The following is a 27,311-nucleotide window of genomic DNA, read 5'->3' on the forward strand; positions in this document are numbered from 1 at the left end:
ACATCCTTCCTTAAATAAGGAGGCCAAAGCTGCACACAGTATTCGAGGTGAGGTCTCACCAATGCCCTGTATAACTGAAGCATAATATCCTTACTTTTATGTTCAATCCCTCTCATAATAAAAGATAGCATTCCATTAGCCTTCTTACGTACTTGCTGTACCTGCTTACTAATTTTTTGTGACTCATGTACTAGAACATCTAGATCCCTCTGCACCTCAGAATTATGCAGCCGTTCTCCATTTAAGTAATACTCTGCTTTTGTGTTGAACTTCTGCACTCGTGGTGGTTATGGCTCTCCAGTAATGGTACTAGGTTGGGAATTCCAGGATTTTGATACAGCATTGATGAACGAATAACAATATATATCCTAGGTAGGATAATGTGTGACTTGGATATGATAATATTACCACAACATTGCTGGTCTTGTTCTTTCTGGTGGTAGAAGCCACAAGGGCGTGGAGTGCTGTCAAAATAAAGTGGGTGAGGTGCTGCAGCGCATTCTCTAGATCATACATACTGTAGGCATTGTATACTGGCAGTGGAGTAGGTGGACATTAAATCCAGTGACATGGTTAATAAACCCAACTGTGTATGTGTTTTGAGGAAGATTAACAAAGCACTAATATCTGAACCAATACCATAATATGTAAAGGGGAAGGTTTCTCATTAATATTATGTGCACACCACAGAATCAGCATGTGAATGTCATTTATATAGAGGACTTACATTTTGAAATTCTTCTTAAGTATGGTTTCAAGGAGTGTTCAAGATGTTGGGGTTGATGTCAGTGAATTATTACAAGCCTCTCCCCATTCCCCGCCATTACTTTATGACTTCTACAACTTACCTTCACAAATTTTCCCATTAGTCGCCAATCTCTGTCCTGTTGGGCACTTGCAATAATAACTGCCGATGGTGTTGCAACACTGATCTTGGCAACCTCCATTTTCTGTGACACATTCATTCACATCTGTCAGGAGGAGGGAAAAAAGTAGTGGAGTGATTATAAATAACTGACATAAATCATAAAAGCAAAATACTGAGGATGCTGGAAACATGAAATAAAAACAGACAACGCTGGAAAAGCTCAGCAGGCCTGGCAGCATCTGTGGAGAGGGAAAAAATTAATGTTTCGAGTCCGTACAACTCTTCTTCAGACCTAAAGAGAAATGGAATTTAATACGAAGAAGTGACCAGGTGTATAGATGAGGGCAATGTATTTGATGTAGTCTACTTGGACTTCAGCAAGGCTTTTAATAAGGTCCCGTATGGGAGACTGATTACCAAGGTAAGAGCCCAAAGAGGTACCGTTGGGATCCAAGGCAACTTGGCAAATTGGATTCAGAATTGGCCGAGTGGCAGGAAGCAGAAGGTGATGGTCGGGAGGAGTTTTTGTGACGGGTCCAGTGGGGTTCCACAGGAATCGGCGCTGGGTCCCTTGCTGTTTGTGGTATATATATATATATATGATTTAGACTTGAATGTAGGAGGGTTGATCAGTAAGTTTGTGGATGACACGAAAATTGGTGGAGTGGGAAATAGTGAGGAGGATAGCCTTAGATTACAGGAGGATATAGACGGGCTGGTCAGATGAGATGATCAGTAGCAAATGGAATTTAATCTGGATAAGTGTGAGGTGATGCACTTGGGCAGGACAAACAAGGCACAGGAACACATGATGAATGGTAGTACCCTGGGAAGTACCGAGGATCAGAGGGACCTTGGTATGCATGTCCACCAGTCCCTTAAGGTAGCAGGACAGCTAAATAAGATGGTTAAGAAGGCATATGGGATACGCCTTTATTAGCCGAGGGATAGAATATAAGAGCAGGGAAGTTATGCTGGGACTGTATAAAACGTTGGTTAGGCCACAGCTAGAGTATTGTGTGCAGTTCTGGAATCCGCATTATAGGAAGGATGTGATTGCATTAGAGAGAGTGCAGAGGAGATTTACCAGTATGTTGCCTGGGCTGGAGAGTTTTAATTATGAGGAGAGATTGGACAGACTGGGGTTATTTCCCTTGGAGCAGAGGAGATTGAGGGGGAACATGATTAAGGTGTATAAAATTATGAGGGGTGTAGATAGGGTAGACAGGAAGGAACTTTTCTCCTTTGTGAAGGGATCAATAACCAAGGAGCATAGATTTAAGTTAAGGGACAGGAGGTTTAGAGGGGATGTGAGGTAGAATGTTGGTGGGAATCTGGAACTCACTGCCTGAAAGGGTGGTAGAGACAGAAACCCTCATAACATTTAAGAAATATTTGGATGTGCACGTGCAATGCCATGACATACAAGGCTATGGGCCTAGTGCTAGAAAATGGGATTAGAATATTTAGGTACTTGTTTGACCAGCGCAGACTCGATAGGCTGAAAGGCCTTTTTCTGTGCTGTAGACTTCTCTGTCTAAACTCAAGCTGGCTATTGTAAATGCTGAAAAAGTCTCACTGTTACAGTCAGAGATATTTTTCTCCGTTAAAAGGTGCATTGTAAGGGCGGAAAACAAAAGTAGGCCCCTAAGTGATCTGAATGATCCCAAGTGCATCCTATTTGTGCTGTTCTGAGAGTATATGAAGTTACACTGAACCAGCACCTAAAATGGTAAAAAAAAAGTCCTATTAGGCTATTACTAAAAACTGGCATCACTCTTCTTGATGAACTCAAAAACATCACCAAAAGTTTATGTAATAAATTAAACCCAACACCTGAAATGAGTGTGCCACACAGGAGTGTGAGGGGAATGAAGGTATAGTGGTGAACAATAGATTTAGGAAACATTCTGCTGTGGTCCGCAAAAGGCTAAGGATATGAAAGTACATTTCAAGGCTTGAGATACTATTACTACTTAGATCTTTGATCCTCTGGGATCACCAAGTGCCTATGTTGTTGGAAAGTTAAGCAATCCTTCCTTAAAGATTCACTCCATTTTATTCACTTTGATGCTGCTTTAAAATAAGATTATCCCACTAACAAATCTGTTTTACATTACAATCTATCCGAGACAGGTTTCTGCATTCACAACCTCTAACCAAGTCTAAGTCATGATCCTTGGTCAGTCTTGTCAGGTTTATATCGTTATCTGCCAGCCCAATAATAATTCAGACATTGAGGATCAGAATAATATACTGTACATTCAATCAGAACCAGACACATAACCCCAAACATGTGCAGAACACAACTTCCTACTAAAATTTCACAAAATTCTGAATAAAAGGGGGCTTATAAATCAAATTTATTATACAAGAAAGCTTGTCATAAAGAATGGATAATCATTTGCATTAATGGCATACATATTTTCTCTCCAAGAATACAGAATACACCACTGATAAACCTATTAGAGAAAGATAGAAGTTATAGAATTTACTTGTCAGCCAAGGATGAGAACATAGTACTGAAATTTTTAGCAACACAGAATAAGCATTGACACAGTCACTAACTAGGCGACAGAAATGCACCAGTCTTCTGTGAAGATCCTTAACTAACTGGGTCACATATGTGTAATCTTGTGTGATCCCAAAGATATTTAAGTAATATAGGGGTGTAAATTTATCTAGGGCAGTGGCGCAAAACAGTGGGGAGGGGGGTTTATCAGCTCAGCCATGCATTAATTACACCCCAATATATAGTTCCATTGCAGTCAATGAAATTAAATATCAGGCATGGTGTATAATGGTGGAGGCTGATCTGATACCACCCATTTGTGCCACTGCCCACGGCAAATTTCTAGCTCCCAATCCTTTTCTCAACTTGTTGGAGTGGATCAGTGAATCTGATTTCTAATTTGTTAACATCTAATCCCACATCAGTAATTTACAATATTAAAAAAATAAATAAGCTACTAATTAATACTGAATACTGTCAAACCCAAATTATTTATAAATATAGAAAATCACCTTGGGGATTTTAGACTTCATAGCCAGAATTTTTCCGCCGGCGAGCAGGGGACGGGGCCCGCTCACCAACGCAAAAATGACGCGGGATGACATTGGGGGGAACCCTCGACGTCATCCCGACCCATTTAAATATGCAGGAAGGTGGGCGGACAGCGCAATCAGCCAATTGAGGCCATTAACAGGATAATTAAACCAATTAAAGGCCCTGCCCGTCCAACCTTAAGGCTGGTGGGCAGGCCAGGAGCCCCTGCGGGCTTCTGAAAAAACATGAAACCTCATCCACCAGCAGGATGGGGTTTCATGTCTGTTTTAAAAAACTTTAATAAACTTTATGTGATATTTATTAACGTGTCCCACATGAGGGGGACATGTTAATAATTTTTTTATTTTTCTATTTTTTAAGTTTATAAAACTTTCAGCGCTCTCCCTGAGCGGCGAGGCCCATTTCGGCGGCAGCGGCAGCTGCCCGCCCGTCACAGAGCCGGCGGAGCCCGCCCACCCATCAAGGGCAAAGTTCTGCCCCAGTAGAGAATCCAGGAAATGATGTAGGGGATGTGGTGGTTGTACAAATGATGAAAGAGCTGAGAATTGAAAATACATTTGCTCACCATGGGGCTAGGACTGTATCTTCATTCTCAAGGAAAGTTGTTGCATTCAATAACATGATTAATATGATTAAAAAATTACAGCATTTAGGTTTCTGATTGAAGCACACATGAGCAGTGTACCAAATGTTTTTAAAGCACCCATAGGCTGCCTGTGTGTTGGCTCATCACGTCCAGTCACTCCTAGGTCATGGATCTGAAGATTTATACAGATCCCAGAACAAAGTGCATGCCCCTCTCAGTTTTTCCCTTGGGGGAAACCTGCCTTTCGCATTTACACTGATAGCCACAGTGACCGGCAGCTATTTAGTCACTTGGCCCCTCTGTAACTTCTTGAACTGCTTTAACAGTCTTTCTGAAAATGGTTGCAGCTTCACTAATCATGCCAGATCCAAACACAAAACAGTTCCAGCTGGCTAGATTGACATTTACTGTTTTTTCTATTGCAGTGATAAAGATCTCTGTTGTTACAAAGTGTGTTACTGGACATGGACATAACATTAAATAATTAGTTTCTAGCAGAATACTACTAATCTTAATTCTTTTTTATGATTTGCAAAAGTGCACCTACACTTCCCTTAAAGGAAGCACTGTCCGTTACCTTTCTGATGTTAAGGGGGCCAGAGTCGACCCCCTAGGTGACTGTGAAAAGACATTGGGCTGAATTTTGCCGATGGGGAGCAGGGTGCGGGGCCCGCTCGCCAACCCACAAAATTACGCAGGATGACGTTGGGAGGAACCCCCGACGTCATCCCGCCCCATTTAAATTTTCAGGAAGGCAGGAGCACAGCCAAATCAGCTGTGTGCCCGCCGCCCTGTCAATGGCCAATTGAGGCCATTGACAGGATGATTAAAACAATTAAAGGACCTGCCCGTCCAACCTTAAGGTTGGTGGACAGGCCAGGAGCCTCGGCGGGGAAAAGAAAAAACATGAAACCTCATCCACCAGCGGGATGAGGTTTCATGTAGGGTTTAAAAAAGTGTAATAAAGTTTCTGTGAAATCTATTAACACTTCCCATCTCGTGTGACATTGTCACATGAGGGGGACATGTTAAGGATTTTTTTTCTATTTTCAATGTTTGTACAACTTTCAGCGATCTCCCTGAGGCAGCACTTAGCCTCAGGGAGATGTGTGCTCTTTTGTGCGCATGCACAAAAGAGGGCACTCTTGCATTTGGGGAATCCCCCTCGCCCGCACAGGAAGCACAGAGCGCTTCCCGTCAGGCATCATGCTGGGTGGGCCTTAATTGGCCTGCCCACTTAAAATGGCGGAGGGGCCCGCTTCTCCGGCGGGGATCGGCTCCCTGCCCGCCAGAGATTGGGTCGGGCCCGCTCACCCAGTAGGCAGAAAATTCTGCCACTGGCGCTTCCCTTTCAAATGATGTAGTACAGGTACTATCATCTCTTTTAATATAATGCGGGGGCATATTGACTCTCTCCATTCAATGAGTAGGAGGGAAGTGATACACCACTCCTTTAAAAATATCACATTTTGTAAACTGATGGGGACTTAAGACATAACTGTCCTCTGCACTAAAGGAGTAGCTCGTATTAAACATGTTACTGAAGAGTCACCTTACAACAGTATAAAAGTCACTTATCTGATTTACATTTAGCATTTGATATTTAAAATATGTCCTAACGACTTTCTATTGATGTGCAAGTCCCAGCCGCAGAGAAGGATGGAAAATAAAGACAGTGGCCACCACCACCACCCCCCCGCATATTTCGCAGCCAAGTTAACTCCCTACAACTATTTCTATCAGCCCTTCCAATCCATTTTGTTCTTTGTAAATAATTTTATAAACCTACTGAGCACTGTCAACAACTTGGAAAGAAAAATACAGAGGGAACCTCAGATGGTATTGGTTATAAAGTGCCATGAAAATAATGAACATTACACAGCAGTAACTGGGTGGCAGAATGGGTAGTGCCAACTTTTCATCACTTGGACCTGATTTGAATCCAGCTGTTGCCCGAGACCAGGTGGTACATTGACAAGTTTACCATGTTCAGTGGGAATCTCCCAAGTGTGATCACCACCCTCCATACATCCTCATGGAGATCCCAATCTCTCACATGTGTAGGCTCTGGTGATTATTCCTTGCATTTTCCCTGTGTCCTTTTGCTTGAAAGCAACAGACACAAGAGAAAATGCTTCCAGAACCTGCTGCCACATCTATTAGGGTCCATGATGGGAGGGGAAGAAGAAGTTGAAAAGAAAAAGAGGTTAGAGAGAAGGAGAGAGAAAAAAATAAATCAATGCTACATTTAAACAACTCATAAGACTATGGTTTCATAGCGATGCAAGCCACAATTTTGACAGTAACTATTACCACTGTGAAGTTGGAGAAGCCAGTGCTCGCACATGGTTTTCAAACTGCATTTTTATGATTGAAAACAACTGACAAGATGGTCAACAAATTGTGAAAAATGGTGTAGCAGGCCACCAGAGCTGATTTTCACTTTAAAAGTTGGCTGTTTCTACCAGTGCTTTGAATCAGCTGCTTAAACACTACAGATAATGGCTCTTCTTTTTGAGTGATTATGGGCAGAATCTTGTCCATTGAGTCATTTCATAAATCGCGGGAAAATTTTCGGGTCAGGGACTGGAATAACCAAATTGTGCATTTTGCCATTGTTCCTGCCCCAAGCAAATCTCCCAGTTCCCTGACTAATCAGAGAGGGTGGGCAGGATGATGGACCTAAACAAGCATTGAAGGATCTCAACTGAAAGGAACCCCAGCAGGAATCACAATGGCAGCATACAATCCAACGTGAAGGAGCAAGACCTGTGGTATGGGTGGGATACATGGAAAGGCTGCCCTCTGGCTCATTGACTCATCCCTGGGGGCAATAATTAACACAGTGAGGGCATGGAGAGAAGTCCTCTCCCCTGTGAATGGCAGGCAAACGCCAGCCGGCCTCACGAAGCAATTGTGGCTGCAAGTTTAAGAGGCTGTCAGCAGCTGCGGTGTGATACCCAGAATGTGGATCTAGAGCTGGAAAAGGTTTTATGACCATATGAGGATCTGCAACTCTCAGCTGGCATTCACCATTCTCTCACCTCCTTAGCATTCTTCTATACGGCACTCCTCTGACTGACACATCTGGCTGTCACACACATCCCTTTCTCTCCAGTTTCCTCCTAGAATCTCTTTCTCAACATACAACATTTGCACTCACCCTTAACCTATTGCCCTCTTGCACCCATCCCTCACAGTCACCCTCTGCGAATGGTTACTCTCCATCCTCAGCAATCAGTTAAGCTCTCACACTGTGAACTCTTTGCCTTTCCTCACTGCAGGAGAGAGCCCATATAACGTCAGAAAGATGCTGAAAACTAGTCAGGGGGATGGGGGCGGAGGTAGAGTTGTAACAATGGCCACCCTGACCACAAAGGAGGAGGAAACCCTGGAAATCAGCAAGCCAGCACCAGCACAGGGTGTTGGTGATGGAGAGATGGGAGTGGCCCAGAGACCTGGTGACAACATTAGATATCACACTGCCGCTTAATACTTAGTTGTCGCTCATGTTGAATCAATGTTACCAATATAGTAAATGTCATGCTAACTTGGAGTCCTATTCACCTGGGTGTTGAGAATATCATCTTCCAGGTACAACTCTGTGTTCACCTCTTCTGTTCTGTGCAGCTGTGGAGTTGCTGCCCCTGTCAATGTGACTGCTGAGCTGGAGTAAACTACAGCTCCTCCTGAGAGATCCAACCATCTCCAGAGTATGTGACAGGTGAGATTACCCTCAGTGACTTTAGGCTGAAAGAACTGCTCCAGTTAGTGCTAGCTTTTTACAATGGCTGACCACAGGCTTGACATTTTCACCCTTTGTACTGGTTGTATCAGTTCAGTTTCACTTGATCATCAGTTCCCACTGTACACTGACCTTCTCCACCCTGGTGAAGTGCAGACGAGCATGGAATCTGTGCACTATTGGAAATGCGGGATTCCATGGTTTACAATTGCCTGTTTAATTAGCTCGTTTGCTTTCCCACCAGACCCAGGGAGGCTCCTCTCCCCTCCATACGCAGAACCTGCCCTGGAGAAAGCCAGAAGAGGACGGGATCCCAACACAGTGTCAATTTGAGGGGCTTTACCATTCCACATGCACTAAAATCTGCCTCTGCCCAGAAAGAATCTGCCCTATGCCTTCCAGTTGATTCCTGATTTGAGATAACTAAACAGCTCAGCAACTCCAAAAAATGTAAGAACATAAAGAATAGGAGCAGGAGTAGACCATACCACCCCTCAAGCCAGCTCCGCCATTCAATACAATCATGGTTGATCTCCTGCTTCAATTCCACATTCCCACTGGCTCCGCACATTCCATGAGAGTCCAAAAATCAATCTACCCCAGCCTTAAATATATTCAACAATGGAGCATCCACAACCCTCTGGGGTAGAGAATTCCAAATATTCTCAACCCTTTGAGTGAAGAAATTTCTCCTCACCTCAGTCCCAAATGATCGGCACCTTATCCTGATTCATAAAGCCTCACCTGTGGCAGTCACACAGTAAATTCACATTAAAACAGAGCGGCTGCAAATTATCTGATGGGCATAGCCCAACTATTATAATTATATTTAGGTTTATGGAAAGAGGTCCTATTGCAGGTGTGCAGCTGAAAATAAATGAAACTCTCTCTTCTTGAAGTTATCCTCTGTTCACTGTTTAGTCTTTCAAACTTTTTAAACCTGGATTCTTAGCCAGCCCAAAATGATGGCATGAAAATCTCCCGACTCCGCCAGCTGCAAAACTCCTAAGTGAAATGAGATCAGGCAATCTCCAACTAGATCCCAGTGGATGCAGAAAACTATGCATAATTCAGCACTAAATTAGCTACCTCAATCAGAGAGGTCATAGAAATCACTGATGTAGGAAATGGAAATGTGCACAGTGATGCACCACTGGCATTCTGGGGTTGTAACATGGGCATGGTGTTGGAATTAAAATAGAATATCTTTGAAATTATTTAAGGCATTCATAAATATGGAATGAAAGGCAGATTTTACTGTCAGTACCACTTAGGGCATTTACAAAAATAGCTGTAAATTTCTGTCTTAAAGTATAACACAGCTCCTGCATACACTTCCTGATTGAAGACTTTCCTAGCCAAACTGTTTGACCACAACAATGCAACCTTTACTTTCCCCATGTCCTTGCTCTATGTGTGCAATGAACTTGCCAACCTTCTCCTGAAAGACTAAAATTCGTAAACACAAATCAATGAAAAAAAAAGATAGCCTTTTCAAATTTCTTTTAGCATTATTAAAGGTTGGAATTTGATACCAGAACACTCAGTGCTGCCAATCTTCCAGAAAATCCCTGGTGCATGGGGAATGGTTTGTAAAGTGCATTGTGGCCAATAGATGGTTCGTTGTTAAGTAGTTTAGTCTAAAGTGCCAGTATAATGGAACACAGCAGCCAAAGACACAGTAGCAAGAGAGAAGGCCTCTCCAGCACTTTAATGTTCAGTGTAGCTCCCTTGCTTTGGATCTCCAGTCTATTCATAGATCTGTGAATTTTTACTTCATCCATAATTCAGGAATAAATGTGTCTTCGATTGGGCTTCCATTAATAAGACACACCACAGCTTGAGAAACTCTAAATAGAGCCTGAAACACCACCAGCAATATTCGCATGCTGACACACATCCAGTTTCATCATTTCTTTCTTCAAACGCTTTGTACTTGGGCCTAACATGTACTTAAATGGCTGCAACATACATGGTCTATAGTGGAGAATACAGAATGGTCTATCCAGCACAGAGCAGCACTGCATCACCCTATCCTTGGTTTGCACATCTGCAGATGTTACTTGTATAATTTGTTAGTTATTATTTAACTCAGAATACGTTGAATGTCAAATAGTTGTCAGCCATGATTAATCAAATGTCTAGCTCAGGACATTTTTCGTCATTGAAAAACAATAAATGTTGCTGAGTGGTAACTAAACTAATTAACAGAGAAACAACATAAATTAAAAGGACAGTAGTATGAGGTGGTGGGGGATGGTGGATTTTAGCTCTTCCTGCTGGGGTAATCAGTTAAAATGAAGCAGCTCCATTCCATGCACTATTTGTGACAATTTCTGATTTTAATTCCTTGGGTTTTGCTGATGATTTAAGCGCTTACCTTATGTAAACATGCTAACTGGTGCCCTACGCCATCAACAGGGCCCCACTGGCTGCCTCACTGCGGCCTGAGTGAAGAAACCATCAGGGCTTTTCTGTGAGGTAGAAGCAGGTGTACAGTTGGCCATTGGACAGGAGAGGCTGTTCAGGAAAGTGGCTGACTCTTCTGCCCAAGACTCCCTCCCATGAAAACCCCCTAACCACTTTCACAGAAGTTGAGGGATTGAAACTTGTTGCCTAAACTGGTCTTCTAGCAGCCACTCCGTACCCTCTTCACAGGCATTCCATGAGTAAGTGGATGATGTTTATATGAGGCCCATTTGTTAAAATCACTACAGCTCAGCATGAAACAAACTCAACAGAGCCATTTCTTACCAGCAATGCACTCCAAAATTTGAATCCACTGCACTATGCCTCAAGCATCTCCCTTTAGGAACTGTAGTGCCTGTGTATTCAAAACATGGGCCAGAATTTTTGGGGGCCAGGAGTGCAGAGTTGGGGCAATTTCGCAAACCTAACCCAGGAAAAGTGCCCTGGAAATTCATATTTTCGGGCTGGTGTGGTCGGGGTGTAATTGGAGTCATGGCAGGTGACCTTCCAAAAAGTTCGGAGGCAGCACAAAAGTTGCCAGATGCGGAGGCAGGCTGGGCAGAAAGGTCCACTTCGGTGCTGTGGGATTTTGTCGCAGCTTCCAAAAAAAAACAAGCACCCCGCTGTTATAATGATAGGTTGTGAGGTCAGTCATGTAGCACAAATCCTATAATACTAACCCTCGGTCTTATGTCAATAGATGGAATGAAATTGCAAGCACTGATTTTATACAAAAACACTGCAGGCAGTTATTTCAAATGTTTAAAGGGCAGTTGATATAAATCCCTTGACAACTTGACAGTTCCATTTGAAAGTTCACTTTGACAGTTGTATTTGAAAGTTGCCTTTGACAGTTCCAATGCGCTTATCCACTTCTTACACACATTCAGTTGTCAAATTTTAACAATCCCAAAGGGCACCTGGCCTCTCCCAAAAGTGTCCTAAACCATATCCAAAAGGGTACCCTACCTCTCCAAATAACTCCGCTTAACTTTAGACTTTCCCCTACCAGGTCTTAATGACAAAAGTCATGTTTTTGGACATCCCATTAGCCTAAATCAGATCAGCCTGAAGGCATAAAAACAAAAAAACTGCGGATGCTGGAAATCCAAAACAAAAACAGAATTACCTGGAAAAACTCAGCAGGTCTGGCAGCATCGGCGGAGAAAAGAGTTGACGTTTCGAGTCCTCATGACCCTTCGACAGAACTGGCCTGAAGGCAGCTGCATTTTAACATGTGCAGTTGCCACCGTGAACCACAGATGTGTAAAGTGCAACCTGTCCCCGTGAAAAGATGGTGAGGGCCAGGTTTGGGGTTGGGATTTGTGGAACCAGGCCTCCCCAGTCATTTTCAAAATGATGGAAATTCAGAAATTCAGACTGAAAATGTGCAAAAATTCAGGCCATGGAGTTTGCGTCCCACATTTTACCACAAACGACACTGATACCCTTTCTTGGCTGAGGAAGGAGAGGGCAAGAGAAATTCTCTCCATTAACTGGATTCCTAACCGTCATCCATTGGGAACCGTGAAAAGCTTCCTTCCTCTATTATCATCATTTCGTTCACCAACATCATTCCTCTGAGAATACTATCAAAATGACATTACATGTTATAACCTAACCTGTATTTTAACTTAAATATCTATTCAAAGAGAAAACAGAAGCTCCCAGATTAATTCTCATCTCTTTTCACCTGGAAGGAAATTCTCTTCTTAAACATCCTGCCATGCAGATATATCTTTCCTGCAATCTATGGAATCAGAGATTTTAGTATAGGAGGAAGCTGTCTGACTTTTTGCGCCTGTGCTAAATTTAGGTTCCTCTTATGGATTAGCTTTATGCAGTTCAATTTTCTTCCTTTCTCCCCTAATTGAATTTTACAAAGTGAATGCAAAAGTACACTAGAAATGTTTTAAACCAAGCTGATTAAGCCAAGTATAGCTAAACTGTACATTATGGCATTAAACAGAATAGATATTCCAACAGAATTCCACCTCATGTCAGGTCACCGTTGCAGGACACGGAGATTAAATCGAACCTAGCAAAGAGAATTTGTCCTCCATTTGGAAAGCACCCAGCCTTTGTACTAAGCCGCTATCTACCAACATGTTTTGAACAGCAAGTAACAAGTAGAGACAACAGGCATTAAAGTCCACCCTATTACTTTGAGGTGTAATGCATTGACATGGCAATTTTCTGTATCAGGATCAAGTGAAAATCCTTTGAAGCTGACAGATTTAGCAACTAGAGTGCACTATACATAGAGAGGGATGCAGTGATTATAGGCTAAGTGGAAGTATTGAAAAAGGAAATGGACAGATTAAATAACACTGCCTATGTTCCAAAGTGAAACCAACTTGTCTACTATCAGCTCAATGAACCACATCAGCTTCTGAAGGGAGGAATAAGCCCTATATAAAAATGACCTTGGCCGGTTTCAGTGAAAGGACAGCAAACCAGAGAGCTAAAGTATGAATGTATATGTCTACGCTACCCTTCACCTCATCCTAGTCAACAAGAACCAATCACCAGTTTTAATGGTTCTAGAATAAAGTTAAAAAAAAGATATTTCTCTGTACCTGAACAAAACTCAGTCACTGGTCACACAATCTGAGAGATTACCTGTACATTCAGTGCTAATTAATTAATAAAAATGAACAGTTAACTGGCACAGCCATTAAAATGTGTAAATCAGAAAAGTTAATCTGCATTACCAAGGCCAATTTGAGAGCTGTTAACAAGGGTGTCAGCGTGCGACCTAGCTGAGGCTGCCTGACAGGGGAGGCCCCTTGGATAGAAGGAAAGGTACTGGTAGATGCTGCAGTCATTAACAGAGATTTACAGAGATTTAGGTAGGAAGGTAAGATGTATTCAAATGACTTGGGAGTAACATCAACTGGCTGTAATTCAACAGAGGAATTCAGAGAATGGCTACAGAATGACACAGATTAGGACCTGAATATTGAAGGATAGATGACATTTAGGAAGGACAGAAAGTTAGGAAAAGTTGAAGGGGTGGCTCTGTTACTTAATTTTGCTATTAGCACAATAGAGAGGGATGACCTAAGTTCAGGAAACCAGGATGTAGAAGCGGTTTGGGTTCAGATGAGAAATGATAAAGGCAAGAAATCACTTGTGGGACAAAAACAAAAATAGCTGGAAAAACTCAGAAGGTCTGACAGCATCTGTGGAGAGGAAGACAGAGTTAACATTTCGAGTCTGTATGACTCTTCATCAGAACTGAAGAGAAATAGAAATGAGGTGAAATATAAGCTGTTTAAGGGGGGTGGGACAGGTGGAGCTGGGATATAGGGCCAGTGATAGGTGGAGGCAAAGGAGAGATTGCCAAAGATGTCATAAACAAAAGGACAAAGGGATGTTGACGGTGGTGATATTAGCTAAAGGATGTGCAACAGCATCTGTAGAGAGGAAGACAGAGTTAACGTTTCAAGTCCGTATGACTCTTCACTTGTGGGAGTCGTGTACAGGACCCCTAATTGTAGCTACATGGTAGGACAGAATATAAAAGAAGAGCTAATGGGAGCTTATCAGAAAGGTACAGCAATAATCACGGGGGATTTTAACCAACATATAGACTGGAAAAATCAAATGGGCAAAGGTAGCGTAGATGAATAGTTCATAGAATGTTTTTGGGATAGTTTCTTAGAACAGCACGTTCTGGAGCCAACCAGAGAGCAGGCTTTACTAGACCTGGTACTATGCAACAAGATAGGATGAATTGATAACCTCACAGTGAAGGCACCCCTTGGCAGCAGCGATCATAATATGATTGAATTTTACATTCATTTGAGGGAGAAACGAGCACATCCAAGACTAGTATTTTAAACTTAAATAAGAGCAATTATCAGGGCATGAAAACAGAGCTGGCTAAAATGAACTGGCAAATGAGGTTAAGGGATAAGTCAATAGAGGTTCAGTGGCAGACATTTAAAGGGATATTTCAGAATACACAGAATATATACATACCAATGGGAAAGAAAAATTCCAAGGAGAGGGTCCATCATCCGTGGTTAACTAAAAACGTTAAAGACAGTATCAAACTTAAAGAAAAAAACATATAATTATGTAAAGATGTGTGACAGGTCAGAAGATTGGAAAGAATATAAAGAACAGCAAAGAAGATTAATGTTGAGGGAAAAATTAGAGTATGAGAGAAGGCTAGGTAGTAATATAAAGATGGATAGTAAGAGTTTCTATAGATATTTAAATAAGAATAGAGTTAACAAAGTGAGTGTTGGTCCTACAGAAAGTGCATCTGGGGAATTGATAATGGAAAGTAGGGAGATGGTGGATGAATTAAACAGATATTTTTCTTCAGTCTTCACTATAGAGGACATGAGTAATATCCTAGAACTAGCTGTAAATCAGGAAATGGGAGGGAGGAACTTTGGAAAATTACAATCACCAGGGAAGTGGTATTGAGCAAATTGTTGGGGCTGTGGGTTGACAAATCTCCAGGTTCAGATGGACTTCATGTTAAGGTCTTGAAATAAGTGGCTAGTGAGATAATTGATGCACTGGTTTTAATTTTCCAAAATTCCCTAGATTTGGGGCAGGTTCCGTTATATTGGAAAATAGCAAATGTAACTCTTTTATTCAAAAAAAGGAGACAGGAAGCAGGAAACTACTGGCCAGTTAGCCTAACATTTGGTCATAGGGAAAATGTTAGAAGCTTTTATTAAAGATGTTTTGAAGGGCACTTAGAAAAATTCAAGGCAATCAGGCAGAAGCAACATGGTTTTGTGAAAGGGAAATTATGTTTAGCCAATTTATTGAAGTTCTTTGAAGGAGCCACATGTGCTGTGGATAAAGGGGAACTGGCAGATGTACTGTACCTAGATCTCCAGATGGCATTTGATAAAGTGCCACATCAAAGGCTATCGCAGAAAATAAAAGCTCAAGGTGTAGGGGGTAACATTGGCATGGGTAGAAGATTGGCTAGCTAACAGGAAGCAGAAAGTTGGCATAAATGGGTCTTTTTCTGGTTGGCAGGATATGACAAGTGGTGTGCCACATGGATCAATACTGGGGCCTCAACCTTTTACAAATTGTATAAATGACTTGGGTGAAGGGCATAAAGGAATGGTTGCTAAGTTTGTTGACAACACGAAGATAGGTAGGAAAGTACATTGTGAAGAGGACATAAGGAAGCTACAAAGGGACATAGATCAGTTGTGAGTGGGCAAAGATCTGGCAAATGGCGTATAATATGGGCAAATGTGAAATTGTTCATTTTGACAGGAAGAATAAAAAAGCTTATCATCTAAATGATGAGAGATTGCAGAGCTTTGAGATTCAGAGGGATTTGGGTATCCAAGTGCATGAATTATAAAAAGCTAGTAAGCAGGTAATTAGGAAAGCTAATAGAATGTTATCATTTATTGTGAGGGGAATTGATTACAAAAGTAGGGAGGATATGCTTCAGTTGTACAGGGCACTGGTGAGACCACATCTGGAGTATTGTGTACAGTACTGGTCTCCTTATTTAAGGAAAAATGTAAATACATTAGAAACAGTTCAGAGAAGGTTTACTAGACTAAGACCAGGACTGGATGGGTTGTCTTATAAGGAAAGGTTGGACAAGTTAGGCTTGTATCCAGTGGAATTTAGAAGAGTAACAGCGACTTGATTGAAACCTTTAAGATCCTGAAGGGTCTTGACAGAGTGCATGTGGAGAAAATGTTTCCTCTTGTGGGAGAATCCAGAACCAGGGGTCACTGTTTAAACAATAAGGGGTCGCTCATTTAAAACAGAGATGAGGAGAATTTTTTTCTCTCAAAGTGTGGTGAGTCTTTGGAACTCTCTTCCTCAAAAAGCAGAGGAAGCAGAGCCTTTGAATATTTTAAGGCACAGCTGGAAGATACTTAATTAACCTTTCACCCCTTGTTATTGATGGTAGGCAGGAATGTGGTGTTGAGGTTACAATCAGATCAGCCATGATCTCATCGAATAGTGGAGCTGGCTGGAGGCCTACTCCTGCTCCTAATTTGTATGTTCACATGTACATAAGGTTATCAATCTAGTATTGCTGAAAAAGAGGCATGCTGTCAAGTCTTTTAATTTTGTACTCATCAGGATAATTCGCAAGAATGCCAGCTCATAAAGGAAACAGCAATTTATACTGCATGCAAAGTGAGTGCTAATTGGTTGGCAAGTGGACACTCAGTGGTAGAGGCATGGTCTTGGAGAATGCACCTGCAACTGACCAACTGACAGTTAACTGCCAAGCTTTTCCAACATTTTTATAATGAATAAACGTCAATGCTTGAGGAAAATGAAGAGACTATTATTTTTTGTAATGCCCCATGATGTTTTTTTCCAAGGTTGCTCACAGCAGTGTCCAGGAGATTAACTCCTGGAAAATCCAGGACAATCCTGGAGAGTTGGTAACCCTAGGTTCATATCATGAAAGCATCATGAGAACAAATATTGAGCATCATCTGAATCTCAACACTATTAATTTTTTACTTCATTCCTATATATCTGCTATTGTTAGGCTTCTGGAAAGACTTAGCTGGTAATTGCATTGCCTAAAATGAAACGGAGCAAAATAAATCAGGAAGGATTCAGGGTCCATCCCCAAGCTGCAGAGGTAGTAGGAAAGATATGATCTGCCTCAGTGTTCCTGCACCGCAGGAAAGGAAGATAGCACCAGAACGCATGAAAGGACTAATTTTAATCCTGCCAGCTGACAAAATGGGAAGGGTAGGTGATTAAACCTTCATCTCAGCTTTCCTCTGAATTCATGAGCATTCCTGCCCACCATCATTTTAACCATGCAACATTTGTGTTAGGAATGGAGCTTGCCACAGGCTGGCCATTAGTATGACACAGTTAGGGCCCTTCAAGGATTTGAAGACCCGATTTTGCAAGTGGCATTCAATGCCAGACCCATTACTGAAACTTGGCACTAAACAGTCACAGGAGCAGAAAATCCCCAGGAAGATACTCATTTTTATGGTTTCCTTGTGAACCAAAAGGAGCAGGAATACTTGTCAAGGCTCTACAAGGAAACATGGAGACTCCCCTGCTCTGAGCTTCTGTTCCATTCCCCAGCTGTGATCCTCACCAACTACTTACCTATGCATTGAGGTCCATTCCTTCGAGGCCTTGGCAGTGGCCTCTTAATACTCCTCTGACTCACCAGTCAGATAGTGATTCCTGCTGGATTTAAGCAGGAGTCAGACATCCAGCATGGAAATGAAGCCCAGGAATTAAAATCTCTCCACATCTCTGTAAGCTCACGACTTGCACCAGCTTCACATGCCACACTCAACTGAATAATTGTAACAAGGTGCCAGAGATTGGGCAGTGTCAGAATCTCACTCCAGCAAAATTCAGAGTATTCAGGAGATGAGATAGCTGGGAAGAGGAACAAAAAATGTGCCACATCATTGTCATTCTTACTATTTTGTATATTCTATTATCAGTTTGTACATTGTTTTACTCTTTTGGTTCCTTCATCATTAAAATTAGAAAATAATTCTCCACCACAGTAATTTTTATGCACAGTCACCAGAGCAGCATTGGTAAGAGGGCCAGGAGCATGTTACCAAGATCTTAATCTTAAGGTACTTTTTCCACTTCTGTAGTTTGGATCACAGAACAAAGACATTTTGTATGCCATCTCTCTGACATTTCTATAACTGAGTCATCCTGACAACAGAATTGTAGACATATACAAAAGTATTTTATGAAATGTAAAACTATCTGTTGGTGGAAAATATATGCCATGGTTTAGTGGTGGCACTTCTACCTCTGAATCAGAAGGTTGTAGGTGCAAATCTCAATTGAGCACAAAATCAGGAGTACTGAGGGAGTGCTATGTTGTCGGAGGTGCCTTTTGAATGAGATGTTAAACCAAGACCTGTCTAACAACTCATGTGGGCGTAAAATATCCCATGGCACTATTTTGAAGAAGAACAGGACAGATTTCTTCAGCGATGAAAACAGAAAACGCTGGAAAAAACTCAGCGGGCAGAATTTTGCGAGTCGGCGAGTGGGGGCGGGGCCCGCTGGCCGACACATAAGATGATGTGCGGTGACTTCGGGGGGAACTCCCAAAGTCACTGCACCCAATTTAAATTTTCAGGAAGGCAGGAGCACAGCAAAATCAGGTTTTGTAAAAATTATGGACAAGTCCCAACTCATGTGACATTGTCACATGAAGGGACATGTAAGGGAAGTTTTATTTTTCTATTTTTGCCTTTTTCACATGTGCAGCCAATCTCCTTAAGGCTGCACTTAGCCTCAAGGAGATGGGTGCACTCTTTCATGCACATGCGCAAAAGAGTGCACTCTCGATTTTGGGTTTTTCCCCCCCACCCGCACAGGAAGCACATAGCGCTTCTGTGCAGATGTCACGCTGGCCGAGCCTTAATTGGCCTGCCCACGTAAAATGGCGCCACGCCTCTAATCGGGCGCATCGATCGGAAGCACGCCCATATGCACCCGCCCATCAACCTCCCCCCCAACGGGGGGAAAATTCAGCCCAACAAGTCTGTCAGCATCTGTGGAGAGAGAAACAGAGTTAACATTTTGAGTCCGTATAGCTCTTCTCCAGCTCTGAAGAAGAATCATATGAACTCGAAACGTTAACTCTTTTACTCTTCACAAACCTGCTGAGTTTTTCCAGCATTTTCTGTTTTTATTTCAGATCTCCAGCATTTTCAGTGCTTTGCTTTTAACATAGATTTCCTCAGTGCCCTGCTCAATCTCTCAATCAACATCATCAAACCAGATTTAATGATTGTTTGTGGACGTTTGTGTGTGCAATATGGCTGCTATGTTTCCAAATTCACAACAGTGACTGAACCTCGAAAGTATTTTATTGGTTGCAAAGCACTTTAGGATAGCCTGTATGGCTGTAATGGCGCTATATAAATGCAAGTTTTCTTTCTTATGATGGAAGGGAATACAAAGTAGAGGAGAGTGAAATATGATTCAAAGGCTAAAAATACAATTAAAGCTACAATCTTGTTACACGTACACGTCTCCATTTCTGTTAATGAGAGGTTCTGAAGCACATTATCCTTGTGGTTTACATAATAAATCCTGATTACTCATAGCCCCTTGTGGTGTTCATTAGAAGTGACTGAAATCATGTTGCCCTTAGGCAACAACTAACAATGGTAACTTAACTCTCAAGTTGCTGTTGTATAAAAACAAGATGCAGTAACTGGGCAGTTGATATGTGGATGTTGGCCTTGCTCTGAATGTCCCATCAGCCTTTCCTGAGTAAGTTTATCCCTATTCAGAAGTTCTGTTCACCTCATTGTAGCACACTGAGAGAGGAGAAAGCAGTCACAATACACCTGACACACTCCCACCAAGTAGAAACAAACTCAAAGGCTACTCTGCAGGTTCTACTTTGCAGGAATAGGAACTGCCACAAGGAATTTTCCAGTCATAATTTCCCAATGTTTGAACAAATTGCCCAGCAAGAGAACACAAACCACAAACACTAATGCTAGTTTAGTTGATCACCTGAGTTGCACCTGTAGATTATTCAGCTCTAAGCAGTAGATTACCCACCTTCTATTTGAAGCTAAAATAAAAATAGCTGGAAAAACTCAGCAGGTCTGACAGCATCTACAAAGAGGAATAAAGTTAATGTTTCGAGTTTGTATGGCTCTTCATCTGATGAAGAGTCATATGGACTTGAAACGTTAACTGTATTCCTCTCCACCGATGCTGTCAGACCTGCTGAGTTTTTCCAGCTATTTTTATTTTTGTTTCAGATTTCCAGCATTCGCAGTATTTTGTTTTTTATTCTATTTAAAGCTGTTGCACAAGAATGACCATGTTGGAAAATTGACTGTTGTACTGGATACACCACAACAACTCTCCAAGGCTTCTTTGACTGCACGTTCCGAACCTGTAACCTTGGCCACCTAGAAGAAGAGGATGTTAATCTTAAAGTATTTTTTACCACTTCTATCTTTGGATCACAGGCCAATGATATCATGTATGCCAAATCTCTCTATTTGCTTTGCCGTAACTAAATCATGCTGACAGCGTTAATTGTAGATGAACACAAATGTATTTCAAGAAATGTAAACCTGTCTTTGGATGGGAAATATAACCAGCTATGGTTCAATGGTTGCACCTTTGCCTTTGAGTCAGAAACTTGTAGATTCAAGTCTCAATTGAGCACAAAACCTAGCTGACACTGCACTGGAGAGCAGCAGTTACATCAAAATTCCATCATCTCCAATCATCTCCAACTTCGACATTTATCACCATTTCTTCATTATGGCTGGAACAAAACACTGAAGCTCCCTACCTAAGAGTATTATGGCAGTGCCTTCACCAGAAAAACTGTAATGGTTTAAGAAGTCCTATCAGCACCTTCTCAAGGGCAATAAATGATGATCTTGCTAGCTCACCTGTATCCCAAGAATAATTGAAACAAAAACATTACCTGCTGTGGTAATGAATCCAGAATTGGACAGGGACACTTTCACTGGCCTCAATGCTCCAGGCTCCTGAAGCAAAAAGGAAATCCACCAAACTCCTGTTCCTGATCATGGCCCAGGAACGGTCCTGGGAAGTTTAAATATATTGACATTAGCTGAGAACAGGGACCAGTACAGATGTGACCCTTCCACAGTTGAGAACTCCTCACATTCACACATGGAGAATGCCTGTTTGGACAAAGTACTGGGAAGCTGTCACTGCTTCTGGAACTGAATCACAGCATGAGAGACAGTCTTCAGCAGAGGGGGAAAGAGATTGAAAAAACATTCAAAAATCCTCAATGAACGGGAACAGTACAAGTTCAATTTGGGAGTGTCCAATGTGAGAGCAGTCACGAAAGGCACAACTTTTAAAATAACAATGTTGTTGATAAACATTCTACATCTATCTTGAAACTTGGAGCAAACAATATAACAAACACCATGGGCAGAATTTTCTGCCTGTCGGGTGGGCGGGTCCGACCCAATTGCCGGCGGACGCAGAGTTGATCGCCGCCAGCGATCAGGGCTGCACCGCCATTTTACATGAGTGGGTCAATTAAGGCCTGCCCAGCGTGACGTCCGCTGGGAAGCGCTGTGTGCACCCTGTGCGGGCGGGGGGAATCCCTAAAATCGAGAGTGTGTTCTTTCACACATGCTCATGAAAGAGCACACATCTCTCTGAGGCTAAGTGCAGCCTCAGGGAGATTGCTTTGACTTTTAAAACTATTAAAAATAGAGAAAAGAAAAATCCCTTACATGTCCCCTCATGTGACAATGTCACATGAGTTGGGACATGTTCATAATTTACAGAATAACTTTATTACAATTTTTAAAACCTACATGAAACCTCATCCCGCCGCTGAATGAGGTTTCATGTTTTCTCTATTTGCCGCCGGGGCTCCTGGCCGACCCGCCAACCTTAAGGTTGGACGGGCAGACTCTTTAATTGGTTAAATGATCCTGTCAATGGCTTCAAGTGGCCACTGACAGGTCGGCGGGCCCGCAGCTGATTTTTCTACGCCCCCGCCTTCCTGAAAATTTAAGTGGGGCAGGATGATGTCAGGGGGTTCTGCCCGACGTCATCCCGTGTCACTTTACATGTCGGTAAGCTGGCCCGCCCCCTGCTCACCGACAGCAAAATTCTGCCCCATGTGTGACGTCCTGTGTGACAAAATTAAGTGACTTTGACTACAATGTACCATAATACTGGTTGTTTTTTTTTCTAGCATTGTATAGATGGGGTCAAAAACCAGACACATTTAGAGAAAATTGCCCAGCTTGCTTTGATACAACACCAACACAATATGCATTTTGTTTGCTACAATACCTAAGAAAAGGATCAAACCTCGACAAATATAAGCATTTTCCAAATTTTATTTGTGAAAATAATTGTTTGACATAGTCTATTTTTGGGGGTAGGTGCCACAAATTTAAATATCCTTTGTTTTAGTCTTTTAAGTGTTGCTCAGCCTGAGTTGTGAAAATTAAGTTATCCATCTGAAAGCAACAGAGGTAATTAAGCTAAGAAGACTCTTCATGTATAAGTCAGCTGCAAAATGCCACTTAAAAGTTAATATTCAGTCTGTTTCATTAAACTGAAACTAATGTCCTGTTCAGTTTACTTTTCAGTTTAGCACAGCAGATGTGACTGCTACTTTTCTAATGAACCTGATAGATACTTAAGCATGTAACTGTTTTGTGTTTCTCTTGTACACTTAAGTTTATAAATGTGTTTGACAGTTTATAACCCAAGTCATGAGCTAGTAAGACCACCGTCTACAGTTGAGGACAATGATATGATAAGCATGAAGTCAAAATACGGTAGCAGAAATTTTCTGTTCAATTCCCCTGGGCTCACTACAACTTATTAAGATATTCAACAGGTAAAGACACATAACAGTTTGTAAAACCTGAAGGCTTGCCTGCAGAAGTGGTCCAACAGACTCCACTCAAGAAAAATATGCAGAGCAAAAACTCAAACACAACTCTCTTCCCCTCCATTTCAACTCATAACATTCATGTCAAGAAAGCTAGCCAGAATAATACAATCCCTGCACCATGCTTCCTTAACATTTTGACCAATATCACAGATAGTTATAGTTTATAATAATTGTTATAATAACATGGTAATATAATAGAAATATTATAATAATAACAATGTGACATATTATTTTAATATAGTAACATAATATAGTTATAACTTATATAATACAATCCTTGCCTCCTTGCACCATGCCTCCTGAACATTTTGACCAATATCACAGATAGTTATAGTTTTGCTCTCTCGAACACCACTAAGTATTTGCTGATGTGCTTTCCTTATCCTTTCTTTGAGTCAGTTGCTCCTTGCTTTGGGAAATGTAAACCTTGAGGTCTCAGACTAGAGACAAAGGAAGCTTGCTGTAAACAGCTTTTGCCTTTCAACAACAAAGGAATTTGAAAGAACAATTCGTTTGTTTCAAATATTTAAGTTCAGTAAGGAGACATACAGGAAGGAAAGAATTATGTCGTAATCTACCTGACATCTAATCACCTAATCATTCTTTGTGGCTTATGCTTAGACTTTTCAAAAATGAGAACAATTTCCTTTCATTACAAAACTCTAGATTCTTGGAGCTTTCTCAGCAGGGAAAGACTTTAAAAAAATACACACTTAACCCCAGACCCAAGTGAAGTAACATCTGCCAAACCTATCAAAAGCAGAGCCATGAGGGAAGTAAATGACAAGAAATGAGATGAAGAATCTAATCCATTTCTATCTATTGAAGAACATCTCTCCTACACTAAAAAATTCTTTAAAAAAAAAACCACTGGGTATTCTTTGACATTACAAATTATTTTACCATTTTTCCTTCTTGTGTATCTAAACAGCAGTACCATCTGCTACTTTGTCTCTGAATGATTGAAAAAAATAATTGTTTTATCCAGGGATGCAACTATCAGTGGACTGATACACAAGACAGAATCTGTCCACCCAAAGCAACCTCACACATGGCCACAGAGTCAGTCCAATCCCCTCATATCAAGCCCAATGTCTTTTAGTGGTCAGCTGACTGTACTTGGGCCGCCCTCATGCTCTTTTCATTAGTCCATTATCCCATTCTTTACCAATTCAAAAGGTAAACAGGGCAGGACTGGACTGAAAATTGGTTCCAAATGATTTAAAATCATTTGTTTATTTACATTTTACTCATATCAAGTGACAAAGTGGAAACAGATCAGTGTTAAAGGAACATGTTGCTTCACACCCAGTAATAATTGCTGGATGAAGTGTTGCATCCTTCCTGAGTGGCTGTCGCACTAATGGCTCTATTGGATATGCACTTTACACAACCTCCTTCATTTCATAGTCAGTTGTGAATGAGAGGCCAAACTACATCTCACTTAGAAGCTGCATTATTAGATCATCTCTTGCACAGCAATGAGTTTTGGGATATCCTGTGATTATGAAAGATGCCAAATAAGTGCAAGTCTTTCTTTTAATCAACACATCCAGAAGGTTAAGGAAAGATTGGAAGGTGTAGTATCTGTTCAAGGTACCCAATTCCTCCAAATCTCCAAATTATCATTTTTATATGCTTTATCTCCTTGAGACCAACATTATGTGCCTCCATTTTACTTTTCCTGGGAATTGTAAATATTGGACATTGTAATGACTCACCAATGGCAAAGTCTGATTACTCTCATTTCGCCACAGATTAACACAACTCTTAAATTTGCACCTGGTCAGTCGCTACTAAACTGACTTGTATCCAATGACTCGACTGGTAAAGAATCCAACCAAAATTCAACTGAGCCAAACAGGCTAGGTTGGCTCCAGCTTTAATTCCTGGTCTGTGTGGAGTCCTCCTACCAGCGTCACTGCTTTTGGGATCAAACAAATATATTTCTCACTCCTGATCATGACTCAGTAATTCCTGAGGAAGGGGGCTGAGATCAGATGAAGACTGGATCAGCCTGAGTTGTGACGCCCTCACATTCTAACAAACTGCTGATGCTCACTATCTCACGTCCACATTAGAAAGGGATGGGGGAGCAGATGGTGGATTTGCTAGCACCCCTGTATCTGAGCACAAATCCAAGTTTCTATCAGAGGAGAAAAGAAAATTGGTGAGAAATAATTGAAGTAACAATCCAGGGAGCCTCTCTAATTTGGTCACAGCTTACTCCCGAAAATCATTTTAGCTCTAAGAAATGTGATTTTTTTTTGAAAAAATTTGAACTAAGAAATATAAGTAACACAGCAACGTGGGAACTTAATGCATGAAAAGTTCAAATTATCAATACATTATATGAAGCAACTTTGAACAAAATGATAAAACAGAAAATGCTGGTGCACTCAGAACAGGCAGCATCTGTGGAGAGAGAAAAACAAATGAATGTTTCAGGGCGATAAGCTTTCGAAAGGTTAACTCTGTTTCTCACTAAATAGATGCTGCCAGACTTGCTGAGTGCTTCCAGTATTTTCTGTTTTTATTTCAGGTATCCAGCATCCGCAGTATTTTGCTTTTCAATGAGGAAAAGTAGACTATATTAACAGGATTATCTCTGGACATTTGGGGTGTTAAATTGAAGATTTTGCAAATTTATATTAATATAACCCCAAAACCAAGTTCTCGTCAATACTCAAACAGCCCAATGGAATGGGTAGAATTTATTTTCTGAAACAAATTTAGTGATGGGCAGTTTTGCACTGTTCTTTTCTGACAACCAAACAGTATTTGTTTGCCCAGTAATGCCACACTGCGCTTTGTCTAAGGTGCTGTGTCCTGCCCAAGTAGGTGCCCTATTTATTCTACCATAATAAACCACATGGGACAGGGCATATCAACATGCCTACAGTGATGCAAGTTGTTTTGAATGTCTTGCTAGCTTTCAGCAGCTGGGAAGACTTCCAGCTTACTCATTTTTATGGTCTTGGAAACACACTATCTCCGTACTTGTAGAGAATATCTAGATGTACAAACATGGTCTATTTGCTACTGCTTCAATCTTGCGGAACTAATGTTCCCTACTTCCACATGTAATTGCACAGTGCATAGTAAGCATCTTTTTTAAATCAACCGTCTAACTGCAGGGGAGCTGCTCCTGACATAGAAAATTAAGATTCCAACAGAATGAACTCACAACTCCCTTGACCAAAACAAAGATTTTGGCAGAACACCACAAGATTTTAGTCCTGAGGCTATATGAATCTATACGATACTGAGTGAATTATTTTATGACTTCTATTACTGTTATTGTTCCAGTTACGATACAGCTTTGAATATAAAGCTAAAGAAATGCTGATGTTGATACTTTTGCTGAACTGTTTTCTCAATAACTATTTCATAAACAATTATCAGCATTAATTTTCATTCCTTGTCTACCTAATAATTGCACATTATTTGACACTTCTTTTGTGGTCTCCAGTTGGGGAGTATGTTGAGGGGGGTCATCAATTTAAAATTGCCACTATGTGAGTGAGGATAGAGGTTAGAAAAAGAAATCATCATGCTGAGGGTAGCTGGAGCATGGAATGCTTTGCCACAGGGAATGGTTGAAGCAGAGAACATTGAATGTTGTGAGGAGAAATTAGAATAGTTCCATAAAACAGGGGAAGATACAGGACGATGGGGAGAGGGAGCAGGGTGTGGGATTAGCTTTGAACTGCTTGAGCAAAGGAGCTGGCAGGCAGGATGAGCTGAATGGCTTCTTTCTGTGATGTAAGTCTCTATGGTTGTGCAATTGGTAAAGGGCAGCATTCTTTTGGATCTGGAGCTGCATGGTTGACTTCTGGTGATATACAGTGCCAGACAGCAGGGAATTATCCCCTTCAGCAAATATGAACTGAGGGCATACAAGGTTTGACATACAGACATACCAATAAGGCAAGTGAACTATCACCTTTTACTTGATATGTTTACAAACTATTCAAAAGAAATTGCTTAGACATTTTAAACACAGCATAAAATATGCAGCTCAGCCTTCAATCTGGTTTTATATTCACTACACTTTTTACTATTTCTTATAGAAGGGTTTCATCAATCCCAGGACCCCTATAAAACACACAACTGATTTTTCACATTTGAAACACTATCATTATACTGTGAGCG

At 41.3% G+C, this 27,311-nt stretch overlaps 1 protein-coding gene across 1 annotated transcript in view; it reads right to left on the reverse strand.

Moving 5' to 3' along the window:
* Positions 1 to 27,311, reverse strand: part of megf6 (multiple EGF like domains 6) — a 360,806-nt gene that overhangs the window by 148,939 nt on the left and 184,556 nt on the right. The window contains exon 5 of the mRNA XM_041204754.1: positions 849 to 971. Within this exon, the coding sequence (XP_041060688.1) occupies positions 849 to 971 (123 nt within the window). The remainder of the gene's footprint in view (positions 1 to 848; positions 972 to 27,311) is intronic.

Source organism: Carcharodon carcharias, chromosome 2, assembly GCF_017639515.1.
Source record: "Carcharodon carcharias isolate sCarCar2 chromosome 2, sCarCar2.pri, whole genome shotgun sequence".
Taxonomy (NCBI): Eukaryota; Metazoa; Chordata; class Chondrichthyes; order Lamniformes; family Lamnidae; genus Carcharodon; species Carcharodon carcharias.